Genomic DNA, 21,499 nt, shown 5'->3' on the forward strand with positions numbered 1-21,499 from the left:
ATTCGCAGCCCCTTTTTTTCCAGCAACTGAGTAGAAATCGCTTTCAAGCACTGCAACGTATGTTGTATCTCAATGACAACTCGGCAGCATTACCCAGAACTGACCCAAATTTTGCTAGGCTCTTCAAATTTCAGCCATTTCTGAAGCACATCACTCAGCGATTTGCGGAGGTGTATGTTCCTAGCCATAACATATTCATTGATGAATCATTGGTGTTGTTCAAAGGTCGGCTAGTGTTCAGGCAATTCATTCCTAGCCAGAGAGCACAATAAGGGATCAAGTTGTACATGTTGTGTGAAAGTACCACTGGGTATGCCTACAGCATGAGAGCCTACACTGGGAAAGACTCTACCCTAAACCCTCCGGGTTGCCCGACCCATTTAGGGACAAGTGAGAAGATTGTTTGGGATCTTCTGACACCATTGCTCCACAAGGGTCACCATTTGTATGTGGACAATTTCTACACAGGAATTCCAATGTTCAAGGAATTGTACAATGTGGGCACCCTGGTATGCGGTACAATCCGCAGTAACCTCAAAGGCTTCCACAGACAACTTGTGTGTAAGAATTTGGACAAGGGAGCATGTATGGCATTGAGGCGGGATGAACTGTTGGCAGTAAAAGTCTGCGACAAAAGGGATGTGTACATGCTAAGTACTATTCATGATGAAAGTACTTCAGCAGTCACTCAGTGCGGGCAGACTCTGCTAGTGTGGAAGCCCAACTGCATTCTGGACTACAACAAGTACATGGGTGGAGTAGATCAAGCAGACCAAGTGCTCAAACCAAACCATGCTGAACGCAAGTCGCGCATGTGGTACAAAAAGTTGGCCACACACATTATGCATGTAGCAACGTACATTGCTTATTTGGTGTACCGTGCAGTTACTCCACAAAACCACCTCTCCTTTCTGAACTTTGAAAAAGAAGTCGTTCAATCTCTGACTATGGTCCATGTACAAATTCCCTCCTTTCCAGAGGTAGAAATGTGGCCAGATTGCAAGATCAAAAACTTTGCTGATTATGTTCCTGCCACAGCCATGAAGACACAACCTTACAGAAAATGTAAGGCGTGTACAAAACAAAAAACCAGGAAGGATACTCAGGTGTACTGTCTCCAATGCCCTTCCAAGCCAGCCCTCTGCCTACAGCCTTGCTTCCTTTTGTATCATACAAAGGATAAGTATTGGGAGATCGACTGATTTCCGTAAATGCCCATCGTTCCTTGAAAGGGACCCTTAGGCTCTGAATTTGTGCATGTCTTACAAAGGAATGGCACTCCTGCTCCTTGCACTAGAGGTGTACCTTCAATAAAAATGCAACAGCATTTCAACTCACTTGAGAAATAAACGTCAGTCTAGCTCCCTCAGCTCAAAGCGTGACTTGCAAAGGAACACGATTCAGGCTCCTTCCATTTGAGGCGTGCCTGCGAAAGAAAATTAATTCCGGATCCCTCCACTTGAGGCATGCCATGCACAAGAAAGGAACTCCTCTGTGGTTAAATGCTCTTTGGCGTGCTTTGGTAAGCTAGTCCTACTCCCTCCACTTGAGGCCTGCCTTGGAAAGGGACACCACTCCGGTACCTTTCACATCAGGCCTGCCTCAGAATGAAACGTCAGTCTAGCTCCCTCTGCGCGAGGTGTGACTTGCAAAGGAACGCAATTCAGGTTCCTTCCACTTCAGGAGCATCTTGGAAAGGAATGCCACTCCAGCTCCCTCCATTTGAGGCGTGTCTTGGAGAAGAAGGGAACGCCACTCTGGTTCACTCCCCTTTGGAGTGTCTTGGCAAGGCATGCTAGTGCAGCTCGCTCCACTTCTGGCCTGCTTTAGTAAGAAACATCAGTGAAGCTCCCTCCGCTTCAGGCGTACATTGGAAAGGAACACAATTGCGGCCCCTTCCACCTAAGGCTTGCCATGCAAAGAAACACCATAGGGGTGCGTTGGAGAAGATGGGAACTCCATTGAGGTTCCCTCCACTCAAGGGGTGTCTTTTGAAAATAGTACACGCCATTTTGGCTCCCTCCCTTGAGGTCTAAGTGTCATGAAAGTGGTACTTGGACACCATCTGTATGGCAGTGGTGTCTTGCGTACCTCGTACCACCCTGCCTTCTTTATTGTTTTACCTCAACTAATGTTATGTGTGGTGTAAATGTCTTCTGTAGGAATGACTTGGATACAATTGGTGTGTGAGTAAGGGTAAGCTATGTAGAACATGCATAGGTTATTTCTGTGAATGCACTTTCCCAGCACTGCAGAAAGGATTAGCATGTTAGAGCAAGTGTGTTTAGCGTGGGTAAGGCTGCACATATTAATGTTTCAACATACTTGCTATGCACATACTCGAAGTTGGTGTGAAAGACAGCACCTGTAGGCCAGGTAGCCAAGTGAGCCAATGTGCACTTGCTATCAGTGTGCAGACACATGACATTTGAATGCAGACACAGTTCATATGCAATTGCTGGAAAATGATGTGAAAGATATTGCCTGGAGACACGGTTGCATTGTGAGCAAATGTCCGCTTGCTGCGAGTGTGCAGATACGATTGGTGGCACATGATTTTTGAATGCAGACACAGCAATTGCTGGAAAATGATGTGAAAGATTTTGGCAGAGACACGGTTGCATTGTGAGCAGATGTCCACATGCTATACGACTGTAGATACGCTTGTTCTGGCGCAAGTGATTTGTTAGAGGTGCGACTTCTGAAATGGATACCTACTGACTGCAGACACCTAAGGTGTATGAATGCCAGTGATACGGTGGGTGCCTTGTTGTGGCATCACTGCTCACAACGAGGTTTCTCCTTGTGCTAAACAAGGAGGTTCCTCCTTGTGCTAAATCCCACCTTGCCTGTCCGACTGCATTGTGACCTGTGTGTACGAGAAGTGTGAGCACAGGTGCATGTGAATGGGCTTACTGACAGCACTTTACTCTTTACTGAGAGCACTAAAGAGCACTTCCTGTACAATTATTTACCCATTCTCACTCAGGTACAACACCCACATATATGAGGTCTGCCTCTCATTGGGACACCTGTGGGAACACGGTAAGGTGGCCATGTGTTGTTGGCGGCGTGTTTTGGTGGGTGGCCAGAGTGAAATGTCTGACAACTGTGTTTCTTTTCACCAAATTTCAGAGACTAGTTTAGTGCAGCAAGAAGCAACTGCAAGGCATAAAAGGAGTCGACGAGGATAAGACATGTACATAAGACATATTTCTCTTAGATTAAGCAAGGGAGTGAATAACTGCGAGTGCCAAGCATTGAACAATCAATCAAAGATGCAGAAAGCAAATGCAAGACAGAGCAACCAAGTCTCCAGAGGATGTGGAGAGTAATAGCACCCAATATACTTGAATCAAACAGCACTGAATAAAAGGACAGTATGGACAAAATCATGGTCTCCTCACACCTGGTGCAGGACCAAGGCCCATTTAATAAAGCTCTAGACGAAGATAGCAATATACCTTCACGCCCTTTAAAATTATGAGGAAGAGAACAGTCAGCAAGGTCAACTGCAGAAAAGAAGCCTTGACTTGGGGCCTAACTGATGACAGATGGTAGGCTAATTAGCAAGGGAGGGCAGTTGTCCGACGTTCTCTTGCACCTGGGTTTCGTCGCTTATGTGCTACTAACAAGCCGAATGTCCAAGGTTGGAAGAGAGTGCCAACCAATCATTTGGGTCTATGTAATGGTGGACCATACATTGTTGCAGAAGCCTATCCGCTGCTGTTGTTATGCTATTATCAGTATTTTACTTCGAGGTAGGTCAAGGCATGCCTACTAAATAGGGGGCAGCCAATGATGATATTAGCACTTATATAAACTATGTGTATATATGTTCCATTAACCAATCCCTTCGCCAAATAGGTTTTTACTGTTTGCCATGTAGGATGAAGTCATAGCTAACATACATCAAGGTATAAAGCCTTTTGCGTAACTGAAATGCTTTGAGAGTGTATGAGCTACAATCTGTTGTTCACCAGGTTTCCCTACTTTATCAAACTGATAATAAAGTAAGATTTTCCATATTCTTTCAGTGTGTCTGGTCATTTGGACCTGAGATCATTTATTGTGGTAATCCCATTTGGCGCTTGGAACGCTCCAGGTGCTATTGCACAGCGCATCGCTGTTTTCTAGGGTTAATTGGCACCATAAGGGGCATTTGGTCCTTTGCCAGGGTGAGATTAATGATGAGATTTCGGAGCGAGCATTGGGTTGATGGAACATATATTTGTCTCTCTTCATTGTGATACGATTTAATTTTGACGGCTTTCAGAGAAAATTGTTATACCCTCGAGACCCATAGTCTTATTATATGTAATGTGCTGTCAGTTGTGGCGTTGGTGTCTATGTGTCGGTGGAACATCTTGATCGTTATGAGTTCATTACCCATAGTAAGTCGACAGACAGGAACCAACACGATATGCAGTTATCGAGTCCGCAGACGTGGTTTTGCCAAAGACTTAGCTATGCACCAAGCCCCAAATAAACTTCTAAAATGGGTTCAATGTTCCCAGAAAGTAGCTAAAAAGGCAGCCAGTAAAATAAAAACTCTGATTCCACAGAGAGTTGGTATGACAGGCTAGCTTTTATGTGTTGACCATCGGGTGTGTGTTTTTTTCCCTTTCGGTGTCATCCTCTACACCCGTATGCCTCAGGGCCCGTTTGGATTGCGCCGTACAAATGAAAGTAAAGTAAAGTCCCCAAACAACCAGCAGATCCACAGACAGGCCGTGATGACGTCAGAGAGGTGATGAGTCAACCGGCAGGTGTTTTGTTCTCTGGTGCAGAAAGAGTCACAGACTGAGCTTTGGCACCTGGATGTGGTTCACAGTAACTCATTGCATACATTTCAACCTGTTCATAGATTCATCCAAGCAAACTACACATGGAGGAAGAGGAAGGAAGAGGAGAGTGTAGCTTACCTGTTCCCCTGCTGCATCCAATATTGGGGCCTCATTAGGCAACAGCCCATCACCACCATTGATTCTGTCTTCCCGGTACTGGTTCAGATTGTTGGCCATTGCATGGGCTGCACAGGAATAGGAGAAAAGAAATACAAGTAGACCTGTTTAGGGCTTAATGGTTCAATTAGCTCTGCTGATGCACCTCTATACAGCACTCTGGTAAAATTTCACTACTGGGACCCGCAAACAGTTCTGACATTGCATCACACTGACGATCCAACCACTGAATTTAGGAATAATATCAAAGAAACAAGTAGGTATGCTTTAGAACAGAGGTGGATCACTGAGAAGGAAGAGAAATTCCTGAACACTTCGGAGGGCAGAATTCCAGCTTTCTACACCCTTCCCAACATCCATAAAAATGCTACCCCTCCACCCCCCATTGTGATCTTTCGTATCCGGGTGTGGGTCTTTAATGTAACCGGTCAGCAAATATATGGACTTTTTTCTCAAACCATTGAGTCAAGAAACCAGTACCTACCTCAAAGACACAATGTCCAAGATCACCCTTTTTGAGAATCTACCATTTGACAAATCAAAAGACCTACTGGTTACGATGGATATAACTGCCATCTACACCAACATACCCCAAGAGGCAGCCATGGAATGTATCCAGAACCACTTAACCCACCATCTGACACAAAAGCGTGTTCCAGTGAATTTCAAAATCGAAGTCCTTGAACTGGCACTAACAAAAAACTACTTTTCCTTCGATGAAGACTTCTTCATGCAAATATGCAGAACTGCAATGGGGATTGCTTTTGCTCCTAGCCTAGCTGTACTCTTCATGGTGGAATTTGAAGACAAGTACATACTTTCCAAACAGAACCCCTTCCACAACCACATCACAGACTGGCACCGCTACATAGATGATATCATCTTTATATGGCATGGCGAATCTGCACTTCTCAAAGACTTCCATGACTGGATAAATCTCCAAACGGCAGAAATTTAATTCACCATGAGCTACAGTTTGGAAAACATCAACTTTCTGTATCTAAAAATACTAACTCGGGATGATAAATTATCCTGCACCCTGTTCAGAAAGGACACGGACCGGAACATTCTCCTGCACTAGAAGAGCAACCACCATAGGAATCTCAGGAACAACCTCCCATACAGCCAATTCCTCAGACTACGCAGGAACTGTACGGAAACAAGTCAATATAAATCTCATGCAGCCAGCCTTGAGGAAAGATTGCGAGCAAGGGGATATCCGAAAAAATTAGTTAGAAACACTAACAAAAGAGCACTCTATACCCCACGAGAGACGCTGTTAGTTCCCAAGAACAGGAACACAGAAAATGACTGCATAACATGCGTCACAACATTTGGACCCGACACTACCAAAATACAAAAGACCATTAAAAAATTCTGGCCCCTGATCCAGTTGAGTCTACCAGAGGAACCCACCCCAAGGATGGCCCTCAAATGAGCAAAAAACCTAAAGGAACATCTCACGCATGCACGCCTGAAGAAAACATCTCGGTCGGCCCTATGGAACCTGAGGGACCTTACCGGCCACTATCCCTGTGGTACATGCGTCGCATGCAAATTCACAAAGAAAACGAATCCTTCAAAATTGGAAATAAAGACTGGGCCCTCAAGCATTTTTCCAACTGTAAGACAAGCAATGCTATCTACCTAGTGCAATGCCCCTGCGAACTCAGATACATCGGCCAAAGACTGGTCAACAAGAGGATCAGCAGGCACCAATCCTGTATTCAGTGCAAAGTACACAATGCAGCGCTGGTGTCCCACTTCGTGGAATACAGTTATGTCGAGTGGAGAAGAGTTTGTCAAAAACCCAATATCACTAATTGCGCTTTCCAAGTAGTCTCTTGTGCACTTGTGTTGTGCTAAAAGATACATGCTCTACCGCCTTGGTTTTTGCATGTGTTGGCTGCCATCCAGATGAAAATTAATTTTAATAGGTTTTCTCTGGGTGGGCAGGTGCAGGTTTGGGTTGTTAAAACAGTGAAGAATTTTCTTCAGCGATGTTCTCTCTGGAGGTAGTTCAACTCAAACAGGAAAGGCCCCTAGATACTTGGGCATGGGGTCCTTAATCAGAACGAGCGTAACCTGTGCGGTTCATGTTGTGCACTAGGTTTGGTCGTTCTCTAGCCGACCGGTATCTGTGGGACAAATTAGTGGGCCACATTCATCAGGGCTTTGCAAGGCATCTGAGTGTGTGCCTGCTGGTCATCACTTCTGGAAGCACGGTCTACATATCTTCAAAACCTCTCCCTGTGAGGGTGACCGGAGGGAGGGGAGAGAGATTGGGCAGTGGTAAATATCCAATGCTACATATAAAGGTTATCTCGAAACACTGCATTAGTATATAAAGAGGGGAGAAGGCTTACCCCCTCCGTGTGGTCTGGTAACTTTGCACGGGCGGTGAGACGGCCCGGAACCTGGGGGCCAAAAGACAATAAGTACTGTCAATAGTGATGCCCAAGTGCATCATATCGGAAAAGCGACAGGCAGCAAAATAATTGCTATCTATTTAAACCAAATTGAGTGTATCTCCTGTCTACAGCTGCACGCACACTGCGTTGCCGCTGGGAGTTTAGCAATTCTACACAAGAGGACATCCTAGGTCTACACATTGAGCCGCGTGTCTAACTCTTGGACACCACGCTCAGGGGGAGTGGCAGTCCCAGGTAAGCTGCAAAAGGTGGTCGCTTACCTTGGAGCTGTCGTCTCTGTCTGGGTTACGGGCCGCGCGCGAGAGTTCCGCTTCTCAGCGGGCCACGTTCGCAGACTGTTTACATTTCCATGGTGTGCCGCGCGGTCACGTGTGCCTGACTCTAGCATGGCCGCCCCATATGGAGGAGGCGGCGGCCATCGCAGAGTCAAGCAACGCGCGTTGCCGGTCACAGGCACATCGGCCAACCACAATGTGTCTGGTGGGTACATTGTAAGTGCCGTGCGCGAGGTAGATATCCAATTAACCGAAAATGCATGAGATTCTATTGCATTAATGCATGCTCACAGGCGGTAGCTCACACGAAACACGACCCCATAGCACTATCATATATCATAGTGCGAACGAATGCAGGGGAATGCAACATAGAAAAAAGCACAAATCAAAGCACAAATCACAGCACAAGTCAAAGGGATGAACACTGGCCAGCTGTCAGTCTAGCTTATAGGGTTGCCAATGTTTGCCAGCTCGTTGCTTCGTTCAGCCCGGATTTGTCTGTTTTTAGATGGAAAATCCAGAGTTGTTCACGTCTAAACAGCAGGTTCTGTATATTTCCCCCTCTGGTGGGGATGGCCATTTTTTCAATTATTGTCCATGTAAAATCTGCCGGGGTGTGTTTTTGGGCTAGGAAGTGTTCCACCATAGGCGCCGTAATCTTCTTCGTACGGATGCATTATATATGCTCTGCAAGGCGTGTTTTGATAGGACGTGTTGTCATGCCTACGTAGCGTTTGTTACAGGGGCATGTAATGATGTAAATCACGTTGCTACTGTTGCAGTTATAGTGTTGCTGTTATAGTTTTGTTGGCTTCATTCGGCTTGGCATGATGTTCCATGGTGACTTTGCGTGGGATGTTACTGGCTCGTTTGCGTGCCTGTTTGATTATACGTTTTGGTTAACCCCTATTGAGGAGTTTGGTTGCGAGGCCCGCTGATTGTCGATTGTAGTCTGGTAGTGTTGAACAGTTTCTCCGGTATCTAAGAAATTGTCCAAACGGTAGATTCCTTCTCAGACTGGTGGGGTGGAAGCTCCCATAAGTGAGTAGTGAGTTTCTATCCGTAGGTTTATTGAACACTGTACTGATGATGGTTGCATTTCATATCTCCAGAGTGAGATCTAGAAAAGGTACAGACTCAGTGCTGTGGGTCTCTGAGAATTTGAGAAAGGGGTTCTGCCCATTGAGCCACGTCATGAACATTACAAGCTCAGGTTCAGTGCCTTTGAAAATTAGTAACACATCATTGATGTATCTAGACCATAATTCCAATTTGGGTAGCCATGGGTTAGCTGGATTGTCGATTTTTTCTTCTTCAAAGTTGGCTACATATAAGTTCGCAAGACTCGGGGTGAATGTGGCTCCCATTGCCGTCCCGGACACTTGTTCGTAGAACGAGTTCTCATAGATGAAGAAGTTTTTAGTCAAGGCAATCTCCGCGAGTTGCATCACCAGGGTGACTGGGGTTTGCATGGGAGGATCTCTTTCCCGTAGTATTTGCTCGATGACTCCAAGTGTGGCCATTTGGGGGATCTTTGTGTAGAGGGATTCAATATCTAGTGTCACCAGGATGTTCGGCGGGGTTGAAAGGGCGGTCCTTGATGAGTTCTAGAACGGCTGTGGTGTCCTTGAGGTATGAACGCATTTTCACAACTTCTGGTTTTATAAAATTGTCTACAAACTGTGACAGTGGTTCCAGTATAGAGCCTATCCCGGATACAATGAGTCTGCCGGGTGGTGGATTCCTTCCTTTGTGGACTTTGGGGAGAGCGTAGAAAGCCGGTTTTCTAGGGTATTTAGGATTAAGGAATTCATACTCTTTGTTGCTGATGAGTTCCTCAACATTGGCTTCCTCTAGAATGGGTACTATCAGCTGTCTGATGGCTTCAGTAGGGTCCATTCCAAGTTGTTTGTAGCTCGCATGGTCTTGTAGGAGCTCCATCACCATGTGGTGGTATGCCGTAGTGTCCATTATTACCGTGGCACCCCCTTTGTCGGCCGGTTTTATGGTGATAGCGTCATTGTTGGATAGGGATTGAAGTGCCCGTCTGTTCTTCTTGGAAAAGTTTTTGAATCCCGGCATGGTCTCTAACTCCAATTCCTCCAGTTTTTTCAGGAGTGCTTTCTCAAACGTGATGGACTCGATTCTGGGCAACACACAGTTGAAATACCCACAAATAGTCCCTGTTGATTTTGTTTACCACTTCGTGGAATTCCATCACGGACCAGATGACTTCACCTGGTGGGTGTTAGATAAAGTGGACAAGAACACCAATACAAAAAATGCATTATACCACAAAGAGGCGTGGTGGATTTTTAAACTCCAAACCAACACGTGTGGACTCAACGAGGCAGATGTGCACTGGGATTAAATGCACATCACACCGTTAAACTAGAGGAACCTTATCTTTCCCCTCTCTCTACTGCATGGGCTGTAGCGACCCAGGGGTTACCCCCAACACCAGCACTCTAGGACCCTCCCCCATGCATACCTTCAGTCTGGCTTTCTCTGTTCGAGCAACTTAGGTAGCCTCACTTTTGAACCATGGTACAATTACCTGCTGCTTATACACGCGACACTGCACAGGCCATCCTCCACCCCCCACTTTTACACTAGTCTATACATTCCATGACTCCGTCCAGGTTAGGAGTGCCATAAAACTTGCCCTGAACCACTCAGCACCCATTTATGGTGTGCTGCACTACAGGCCCCATCTTGGTCTTTTCGGATGGGCCATCTCAACACATGCCCACTCCTGGCGGTTGGGTGCTCAGTGCCATATAACCCTGCAGAATGCATAGCACTTTCCCATTCCCAGCATCCACTTCCCCTATGCTGTTTTCCAACATGTGAATACGGAATCCGGGATCCTCGAAAATAGGCAGGACACATACAGAGTCATGCGGCTCGCACTATAAGAGCCATCTGATTCCCTGTGACAAGTACACCTTGTTTATCATCATTTAATCCTCTCTGTATACCGTGTTCTGAATTCGGCTGTGTGGTCCAACCCCTCAGGTGGGGCACGTACTGCGCCTGTCCACCGCATTCTGAGCATTTCTTACGGCACCATGAACTAATCAGACGCCCGCCCCCTCTTAGATGCCCACGCCACCTGCTGCAATACCGCCTGACAGTATGGCACTGTACGCGACTACAGTAGCGCCACAGGCTGCCCAAGCAACCGCCCGCGGGCGATCTCATCACGCATGCATGGGACTTCTCACACTAATACCATGCACCTGCGCATTTTGCCTGCAAGCACAGCTCACTCCCGAATGCACACACATAGTGAAGGAGCTGTTGCTTCCACATCCGCGATCTACCTCAGGCCATTACTGCAATCCCTGCTCCATTCTCGAGGTAAGAAGCTTTGACACAGGAGCACCTTGCCCCTTATATTGGATCCACTAGGGATTTTCAATCTGTATCTTTATCATCATTCTCCGGCTCTCCCCTCTCCCTTTTCAGTAATTCCTACTTGGACCTTGGGAGACAGCACTGAACACGGCCCGGCTTGCCATCAGCAGACTCCATTTTCTTCAACTCACCAAACATAGGGCACCCATCCCTCCAACACACAAAGTAACGCTCAGCCTTGTTTAAATGATTTTTTTAGTTAACCGTGATTTTGACAATCAGCAGCTTGTTTTCTACCTGACTGCCCCCCATTTATTTTATTTTGTCTAGCTCCACGTTCCACTCTGGAGTTCCACCATGTTAGAGGACGGTCAAACTTGCCTACCATCCGCCTCTTCTTGATAAGGCCGGTCCGTGCCACTGCATTTGACAACCAAGACCAAAGGGCACCTCCAGCTACTGCCCTCCCCCTCGGGCCTTCAACAGGTCAGGCTCTGTCTAGTTCCAGTCTTACAAGCCAGACCCTGGATGGCTTGACCAACAATTTTAACAAATATACTTTGTTCTGCATTAGCCCTCTAGCTTTGCAGCAGAAAGCTTTTATGGTACACACTTACTCTTTGAGACACAGACCTAGTCTCACCTTTCTCCCCTTTCTTTTTTTTTCTCTCCCTTCCCTTTCCTTTCCTTTCCTTTCCTTCCAGAGAGACAAACCCAGAGGCCCAGATGAAGGCTTTTCACCAAGGAGCCGAAACGCCTGTGGTTCAAGCATAGACTTTGCTTTTCTATCCACCAGAACTTCTAAGGGGGCTCCTCCCCCTGGCGTAGACATACGGTTTGGTCCTCTGTGGGAATACTGAACCCACCCCGCAGCTGGCTACCTTAGCAAGTCCCAGCCTTGAGGCTAGCCCACTACGAATAGACTAGCCAAAACCCCCCCTCCAGATACAGTTCACTAGTTTCTAATTAGTACTAGGAAATATGGGTACAATTATTGTGTGCAATGTGCGCACTACCTTACCTTATGTGGAAACACTGTCACCCTTTACTATGTATTTCATAAAATGGTCTAATATGATGTAATATTTACCACACAAACAGTACTAACACACCAATGATGTAGACGTTGGTTCTGTGATTAAGTACTGTAATGTTATCTACATTCTGTTCATTTGTTGAATCATGAATATGATAGATGTCTGCCCAGCTATAGGGCATGATCTGCTAAATAAAGCAGCTTCATTAGCATAACATTTTTGTCTCAAGATGCCTGCATAAACTAAAATCCATATTAAACTATTTTACTATGGGTTACTTCGCTTACTCGCGAAGCTTGTAGACATAATTATACTGATACAGCACAGTAGACACCCAAACGGAATGGTAGTGTCATGTGGTTGGAGCCCCCCCTTTGTTCTTCATTGCACCACAATACAGCTCTGCAGCAACCTTGGCTATTCCACTGGTGGGATCCACGGAAATGTTACCAATGCACCCCAATCGTGTCCTGGTGCTCTGCCCGCTATTTCAGAACCATTTCTACAGGGACCCGACTTCAGACCTCCCTTCTCCAATGACCCAGTGTCATGATTCCTGCCCCTCATGTCCCCAGCCCTCCAAGATGTCAGGCTGGAGCCAGGCCACGATGACCTACATGGCCTTCAAGGGCCTCTCCATCCCGCCAAAGACCCACTTGGAGTCAGACTTGGTGCTTGTGGCACCAGACTCACTCACTCCCATAGGACAACATTGGGGATTGGACTTGTAGTGCATTGATGGGGACAAGATGGATGCCCCCACATATTTCGGTTCCCAGAACTGCATGTGCAGTCTAGTCTTTTGGGTGTGGTTCAGCCCAGAGACACCTGGGATACCCAGAGACTATTTAAGCCACGCCCAAGCGGAGAAACATGCTTTGTGTTTTCTGCACCTGCAGCATGACACTCATCGTGTTCGGATCTGTCTCCAGCAGGCCTGCATCTTTCTTCTGCACTCAGCTCCTGCTAGAACAAGAACACCGTTAGGAACAGCCTTACCTTGTGGCGCTTCTGCCCATCATTCATCGCTCCTTCTGTTCTGCGGGCATCTTCGGCGGTGTCATTCCCATCCCGGCACGCTGCTTCCTAAGGAAAAGGGAAAATAACAGAAAAAAGGCATTAGTAAGCATTCAGCAAATCTTCGCTTATTTTTAAAGACTGTACGAGCTTCAAACGCTTACCTGAATCCCAGCCGCTCTGTGGGAACTCTGTCTCAGGAACTTCTCATCCATCTGCAAGAGGGAAAAGACACTCCAGGTTAGCGTGGAAACATCTAGAGGCGCCGCATACCACGCTTACTCACCGGATTTCTTCTTCATAACCGGCATCCACGCTGAAAACGCCGCGGCACCTAAAAGACACAGAAAAATAACTCAGTTCAATACAAATACGAAATGGTCCCATCGCAATCTCACACACCTACAGCGCTACTCATCTCAGCAGCACGTCGCCATCCCCGGACGCCGCCCATCATCTAAGGAAGGAAAGGAACGAAAATTTAGAGAACTGTTCAAAAGACTCATTATACTTACCTGTCAGACTCTTGCCAGTGAAGTAACTAGGCAGCAACGAGCCCGCATCAATCAACGCGCCCCTGCGCTGAAAGCAGGACGGAGAGCACACTTTCCAAGAAAACAAGGTGAACTGTGGATCAAAGGGAAGGGTTGGACCCCGGGAAAGAAGGGGTTCAAGCACACAGAGACAATAGGGAGTTAAACTCTACCAATCCTGTGTTTCAGGCCCAGTCTCTAGTCGAGTAGACTCCAGGGAAGGGTCCGAGGTCGTAAGAGGTCAGAACAGACTGAGTGACATCCCCGTGGATACCAGGTGAGCGTTACACCCAGAAACCCTCGCTCAGAACTATGACACTGCCATCTCTGCAGCATTTAACTCCACTGCCCCTCTCAAACCACACACATCCGAACCTACTAGCCACACCAATACCTGGTTCTCCCAAGACCTCCTCAAACTCTGTACGGACAAACGTGCTGCACTAGCACGCTGGCAGACATCCCATGATGACAAAGACAAACTTCACTTCAAATCACGTTCAAAAGAATATAAGAAGGCCATTATCCAAGCCAAAGCCAAATCATTTGAAACCAGAATCACTGAAGCGAAATCAAACACCAAGGAAATGTTTACCATATTTAGAGAACTCGAGCCCCAACACCCACACCCCAAAACTTCACCAAAGATAAGGCATGGTGTGATGACATCCACACAGCCATGCGTAACAAGCTTAACCTGCACCAAGCTAAAATCATGAATACCAGACTTACGCTCCCTACTTCCCCGATTCCCGCTACATCCTCCCATTCGGATGCTTCTCATTCAATACCATCCAGGAAAAAGACATCATTAACCTCATGAAAGGTATCAAACCCTCTAATTGCAAAGGAGACCCCTGCTACGCCGCCATTATCAAGGACTGTGCAGACACCCTCGCTCCATTCCTAACGGCCTTTGTCAATGCCTCCTTCACCACAGGGAAAGTCCCCTCATGCCTCAAGAAAGCATGGGTCCGGCCTCTCACAACAAAAAAACACACTTGACCCCACTTCACCCAAAAACTACAGGCCAGTTACCACCATCCCCTTTTTACTCAAAATCCTGGACAAAGCAGCATACCTGCAAGTTCACCACTTCCTCAAGGAGAATAAACTCTTGGGACTGAGACTATCCGGTTTTTGCCCTACACACGGGACTGAGAACGCCCTACTCGAAAAAACCAGATGGACATCGCAAGAGACCAAGGCAAACTGGCCCTGCTTCTTTTCCTCGATCTCTCTGCTGCATTCGACCTTGTAGATCATGATGTCCTATGCCATCACCTCACCTCCACAGCCAACTTTTCTCCAGAAGCCAACACATGGATTACCTCATTCCTACAAGGTAGGACCATGCAGGTCTTCTCTGACCTAGCCACTGCATCACCTACCATCATGTTATGTGGCGTACCTCAAGGCTCCTGCCTCTCTCCTACCCTCTACAACATCTTTATTCGCCCCCTCTTTCTCGTCCTAGACACCATGGGCATCTCTTACACCAACTTCACGGATGACATGCAGATCCTTCTCACACATAGAGGACTATGACACTGACTCCATGACTCAACAATATCTACAACACCATCCAAACATGGATGGCTGTCAACGGTCTCTGCCTCAACTTGGACAAAACCAAACTCCTACTTGTAGGTTCCCCTAACACCCTCAAAAAAACTTGACGCCCAGTTTAGCCACTTCACCATCAGCTCCATCAGAATTCCAGTATCCGACTCAGTAAAAACTCTAGGTGTCTATTTAGATTCAAATCTTTCTATGACTAGGCAAGTAAATGCAATTGTCTACCATGCAAATCTTCCCAATGCAGCCAGGCCCTTTCTCTCCAATGACATCTGCACCAACATAGCTAGAGCCATCACTGGATCCCGGCTGGACTACTGTAATGTTCTCTTCCTAGGGACCTCCACTAAAAACCTTGAGAAACTAGAGGTCATTCAGAACAGCGCCCTGCGTGCAGCACAAGGCATCCCCAAAAGAGAGCACATCACTGCCGCTAGAAGAGCATCCCACTGGCTCCCCATAAAGGAGAGGATCATCTTTAAAGCCCTGACCTTCATCCACACATGCATCCACCTCTCCGCACCAGCTTATATGTCACAAAGATCCACCCTGCCTCCTCCACAAGACCTACCAGAACACCCTATGCCAATATGCTCACCGTATCCAGGGTTAAAAGAGCTAGAGCAGGTGGCGCCAGCTTCCCCTACCTTGTCTCCCTACACTGGAATGCCCTCCCCACTACCCTGCGAGCCGAACCATCACTCACTGCCTTCCGTAAGGCCATGAAAACTACATTGTTCGCCTCATCAGCCCTACTTGCTGACGTGACTACCTTCCCCAGGGATACTGCGAATGTGTCACTACTGCAAATAATAATCTTACTAATGAATTTCAATGCAAAATATGTATAATATCCATGGGGTCTATGCTCTGAACTCGTACCTACTGTAACTAAGTTTCCTACAAGTAACAGTGCCACAATGCCCCTGGGCTGTCTGTGTGCTATATAAATGTAAAAAATAAAATAAATAAAATAAAATAGGACCCACAATGCCCTATGACAAAGCACTCTAATGCTACCCTGTAGTGCCACTTGCTATTTCAGTACTAGGATCCACAGATAGTGTTGGCAGGGCAGCGGACTTCTACCTTGTTTCGACCCCTGCTGTTGTAGTATGGTGCTTCACACAAGATGTGCATGTACACATCAGCCCTGACATTAGCACCCTGTTAGTAATTGAACAAGACCTATACATGGTTTGGCCAGGTTTGGCCAATGTCCCACAATGCACACTCACAGACCCCTTGTCATGGCCACAGGCCCCAGAACACAAAAACCACACCATCTAGTGATGGGGCAATGGGTCACTTGACTCACTTATCTCCCTTTGGGACCCATAAACACAAGGGCCCTGGCTGGACTCAGTCCTCCTGGCGCCAGGCTCATATAGAGATGTGTGCAGGAACACTTTGTTAGTGCAGGAGTGCTTTTACTTTATTTCAGTGCAGGAGTGCTTTTATTTTACAAGAACTTTCCAGGAGCTGAAAGCCTTTATTCCAGAGAACATCCTCATATGCGGACTCATCGGGTGTGGCTCCCTAGGCCTGGTCCTCATGTGCTGACTCTTTGGGTGTGGCAGGCAGGCTGAACCTGGTAGGCGTGGCTTCAGAATCGCAGCTATATAAGCTGTTCCATCCTTAAGGCCGGTGCTTCGCGTTACTGTGAACTCGCGTGCAATGTGACGCTCACCGCCACTTGAACCAGTTTACTTACCTTTGAAACCAGGCGTTATCCTGCATACTCACTTCCAGGAAGCCAGAGCTTTATCGCTTCATCTGCAGACTCATCTCCTGACATCCAGTGATCTTGATCCCGACGCCGCAGCACCGCACTCCGCATCCACGAACTCAGACCCTATGAAGAAGAAGAAAGACAAGGTTAGAACATCCGTCCTAGGGCCGCGCCGCATTGGAACCCCGCGCGCCCCCTAGTTAACAACTTACCAGCTACTGTACTGCTGCAGCTTCGTTCCTCATTCCCTCCGGATCCCGCCTCGAGCTCTGCAGCTTCTGCCGGGCCGGCAACATCACCTGCAAGGGAAGAAAGCAAAAGAGCAAACATCAAATGTGGAACGGACAGCAATACAAGACAACGAACTTTACAATACATCAAAAACAGACGAGGAAAGACAAAGGCAAACAGGAACACTTACCTGACGTATAGTGGCTTAGTCGCTGCGGGACTGGACTACCACTTGCAAGGGACCAGTGAAGGAACTCGGTCCAGATCATTCAAGCACCCCTGCCAGAAGCAGCAGGACGGAGTGCTCGCCAAAACTAATCAACAGGTGAGCTTTCCAGGGACAGCGCATCCCACGGGTACCACGGTTTGGGAGAAGGGATCTGGAAGGGGATCAGGCGCACAAACTGGCATACTCACACCCCCTATTCTCCACGCAGGAGCAGTCCCGAGCTGCATCACCTATTACCACCAGTCACCACATAAGCGCAGTGGGTGAAGTCGGACCCGAACGATCTAACCCTGGGAGGGCTGCAACCATGCCCCAACTAATCTGCAGAGACCAGGCGAGCATAACAGAACGCAAAGCCTTTTCGAATCTCTGTCTGGGCTTTATGGAAACTTCTGTAACGGACCAGTTGGCCCGATTACTGACAGAGTTACGGGCTGAAGTTCATGCCTCAAAGCAGGAAACCAATGCCCTAAGGTGGGATCTAATTGTGAACCGGGAGCAGACAGATGAACTAGCAAGGCAAATGCTCCAGGCACAGGCAGGCCGGGTCCTACTGCTGGGGTACGCCCCTCCTGCCGTGCCTCCACAGCCCACGCAAGTACAGGTGGTTCTTCCAGGGGGGGTACCCCTGGCCCCACCAGAACGCATCACAGGCGATCCGAATAAGTACGCCATCTTTATGAATCAATGTCGCCTACATTTCTTGTGCAGACCTGGGGCATTCCCCAACGATCAAGTGAGAGTGGCATTTGTACTCTCATATTTGGGAGGTAGTGCAGCAGACTGGTCAATACCCTTGGTAAACCAGGATGATCCTTTGCTTTGAAACTTCAGAGGTTTCCAGCGTGAAATGGAGAAACTATTTGCACTCCATATTCAAGGGCGGGCTCTGGACAATGAACTGTTATCACTACGGCAGGGTAATCAAGACTTACTAACATATATCACTTCCTTCAATCATCTCATAGCACAAACTAACTGACCAGAGGAGAAAAGAACTATGCTCTTTTACCGAGGATTGCGAGGGGAACTTAAGGACGTACTAGCCCTAGTAGTAAATCTCCCAGAAAGATGTGCTGAATACATTGACCTGACAGTGCAGCTCAATCACACATTACAGGATCAGAAGATGGATCGTGCCAAGGCCGAGAGGCGGTCAGTCTGAATGCGACCCCATGAGAATCAAACAAAATCACAAGATCAGTCCAAGCCAATGCAAATCAGAGTCTTGCGGAGCCCACTCATCAAGGCAGAAAGGGAGAAAAGGAGACAGCAGCAGATTTGTTTGTACTGTGGTAAGGCAGGTCACTATCTCCGAGAATGCCCGGTGAAACCACCCAGGAAAGCAGTTGGAGAAACTGACAAGGATGAAGAAGAAGAAAAGGACTCGGGAAACTCCAACGCCCAGCAAACGTAGGGGTCCACTTGTCGAGCGGTGAAAAGGAACCTATACAGACCTCATATCTAGTCATCCCTTTGATCCTGGTAAACCACAAGCAACCATCAAAAATACATGCCTTGAAGGCATACATTGACAGTGGGGCTGTGGGAAATTACATGGACCAAGATCTGGCTACCCGGATAGTCCTTCCTCTCCGACAGAAGCAGGTTTCGGAAAACGTCACAGCAGTTGATGGATCTCAGCCATCATCCGGCCCAGTGACACATTACACCAAGAAGGTCACGCTTCTGTGTCAGGACTTTCACCAAGAGGACATCACCTTCGATCTCATCAGCGCTCCTCAGTTCCAGATGATATTGGGAATGCCCTGGCTGGAGACCTACAATCCCAGGATTGACTGGCGTAAACAAGTTCTGACCTTTCCCCAAGACTGTGCCAACACCCGTTATAGCAAGGGATTCTCATTAAAAGGTCTTACCAACCCAGGTTCGTCAAAGAAAGAAACCATTCTGGGCCTCACCAGTTCACTACCACCTGAATACCTGGATTACCAAGATGTCTTTCAAAAAGGGCAAGCAAAATACCCTACCTCCGCACAGACCATATGACTGCCAAATTGATCTGGTGCCTGGAGCTCAAGTTCCCTGCACCCGGATTTATGCCCTAACAGAACAGGAAAACCACCATCTAAAAACCTACCTCGATCAATATCTGGCAAATGGCTTCATTCGTCCGTCCAAGTCCCCTGCATCCTCGCCCCTCCTTTTTGTGCCCAAAAAGGAGGGAGACCTGAGAACTTGCATTGACTACAGAGCACTTAACAAGATCACGGTAAAAAAACGGTACCCGTTACCGCTTATCCCTGAGCTCTTGGATCCATCTATTAGGAGTCAAAAAAGGAGACGAGTGGAAGACGGCCTTTCGCACGAAATATGGCCTTTATGAATATCAGGTTATGCCCTTTGGACTATGTAATGCCCCGGCGGCGTTCCAATTTTTCATGAATGGCATGCTCCGCAAACTGTTGGACGTCTGCGCTCTTGTCTATATTGATGACATTCTTATCGATTTGACCACCAAGGAGGACCACGTCAACCATGTCCGGGCAGTTTTGGAGAAACTGCGGCAACACCAGCTATATGCCAAATTGGAGAAATGCTTCTATCATGTGACAGAGGTAGAATTCCTCGGCTTTATTCTCACAACACGGGGCGTACGCATGACACGCGCAAGGTAGACACTATCCGTAACTGGCCCTCACCGACATCCATAAAGGGAGTACAGAGTGTACTCGGGTTCGCCAACTTTAATCGCCGGTTAATTCCCGGGTTCTCCCAGATCGTCCACCCAATCACCTCTTCACTACGGAAAAATAAAAACCTTAATTGGTCCGCAGAGGCAGAGAAAGCCTTCCAGGAACTAAAACAAGCATTTACCACAGCACCAATTCTACGGCATCCTCGACCAGAACTACCCAACGTGGTCTAAACTGATGCTTCCAACATAGCAATGGGAGCAGTCCTGTCACAACGAGACCCCGAAACAGGTCAGTTGCATCCCGTGGCATTCTGGTCTCACAAGTTTTCAGCCCCTGAATTGAATTATGCAATCACTGATAAAGAACTGCTAGCAATTAAGGCAGCGTTCAAAGCCTGGAGACATTATCTTCTTGGAGCTAGACATACAGTCACCGTCGTCACAGATCATCGCAATATACAATATCTGAAGACCACTAAAGCGCAATCATCACGCCAACTCCACTGGGCTCTCTTCTTTTTGGTTCACGACTTTGTCATCACCTATAGACCCGGAGTATGCAATGGAAAAGCGGACGCCCTGTCTCGAATGAGTGAGGGAGAAGAGGCATTACTACACCAGACCCTGTGGCCATCATCCCTGAAGAACAAATCCAAGGCATGATTGCCGCAACCACCACTCTAGACAACATAAAATGTGACCAGTAACACTTGATGAGTCCACCAGCGCAACCGGAATGGCTAGGGAATGGGAGACCCATATACGATCATGGGCAACCTACCATAATACCAAGGACGATTGTACATCCCAGTTAAGAAATTACAGAATGAAAGCATCGCAAACTATCGCGATTCATTAGTAGAAGGGCATCTGGGAATAGCCAAAACCCAAGCTAAAATAAAGAAAAATTACTGGTGGCCAACTTGGCGAAAGGACATTGTCCAGTTCATCACAACCTGTGGCACCTGTGCACAACACAAGTCCCAAAAACAAATTCCTGAAGGTCTGCTACGTCCTTTAGAAGTACCTGCAGCACCTTTGCATACGCTATCAATTGATTTTATTACAGACCTTCCCTCCTATAACGGATACAATACCATTTTAGTCATCGTAGATCTGTTTTCCAAAATGGCCCAGTTTATTCGCCTGAAAGGTCTCCCAACTGCTTCTACTCTGGCTACCGTGTTTTTGGAACAGATCGTCCGGCTACACGGGTTCCCATCAATATTGATATCAGACCGAGGAACTCAGTTTGTCTCTGCATTCTGGAAAAGGTGTTGTAAAATTGCCAAAAATCGACCTACAGTTATCTACAAGCCATCATCCCCAAACCGACGGCCAGACCGAACGGACCAACCAGACCCTCAAGCAATACATAAGGTGTATGCTGCAACAAACCGAGGATACCTGGAAGGACATACTTTGGTTAGCAGAATACACATATAACAACTA

At 47.3% G+C, this 21,499-nt stretch overlaps 1 protein-coding gene across 2 annotated transcripts in view; it reads right to left on the minus strand.

Moving 5' to 3' along the window:
- UNC93B1 (unc-93 homolog B1, TLR signaling regulator) overlaps positions 1-21,499 on the minus strand; it is a 334,830-nt gene that overhangs the window by 292,539 nt on the left and 20,792 nt on the right. The window contains exons 2-3 of one of the 2 annotated variants that reach the window (XM_069628925.1): positions 7,331-7,381; positions 4,926-5,032 (exon numbers count right to left, since the gene is read on the minus strand). In XM_069628925.1, the coding sequence (XP_069485026.1) occupies positions 4,926-5,024 (99 nt within the window). In that variant the 5' untranslated portion in view covers positions 5,025-5,032; positions 7,331-7,381. The remainder of the gene's footprint in view (positions 1-4,925; positions 5,033-7,330; positions 7,382-21,499) is intronic. The other variant, XM_069628924.1, reaches the window with a different exon arrangement.

This window comes from Ambystoma mexicanum, chromosome 12 (assembly GCF_040938575.1).
Source record: "Ambystoma mexicanum isolate Mex_15411 chromosome 12, UKY_AmexF1_1, whole genome shotgun sequence".
Lineage (NCBI taxonomy): Eukaryota > Metazoa > Chordata > Amphibia > Caudata > Ambystomatidae > Ambystoma > Ambystoma mexicanum.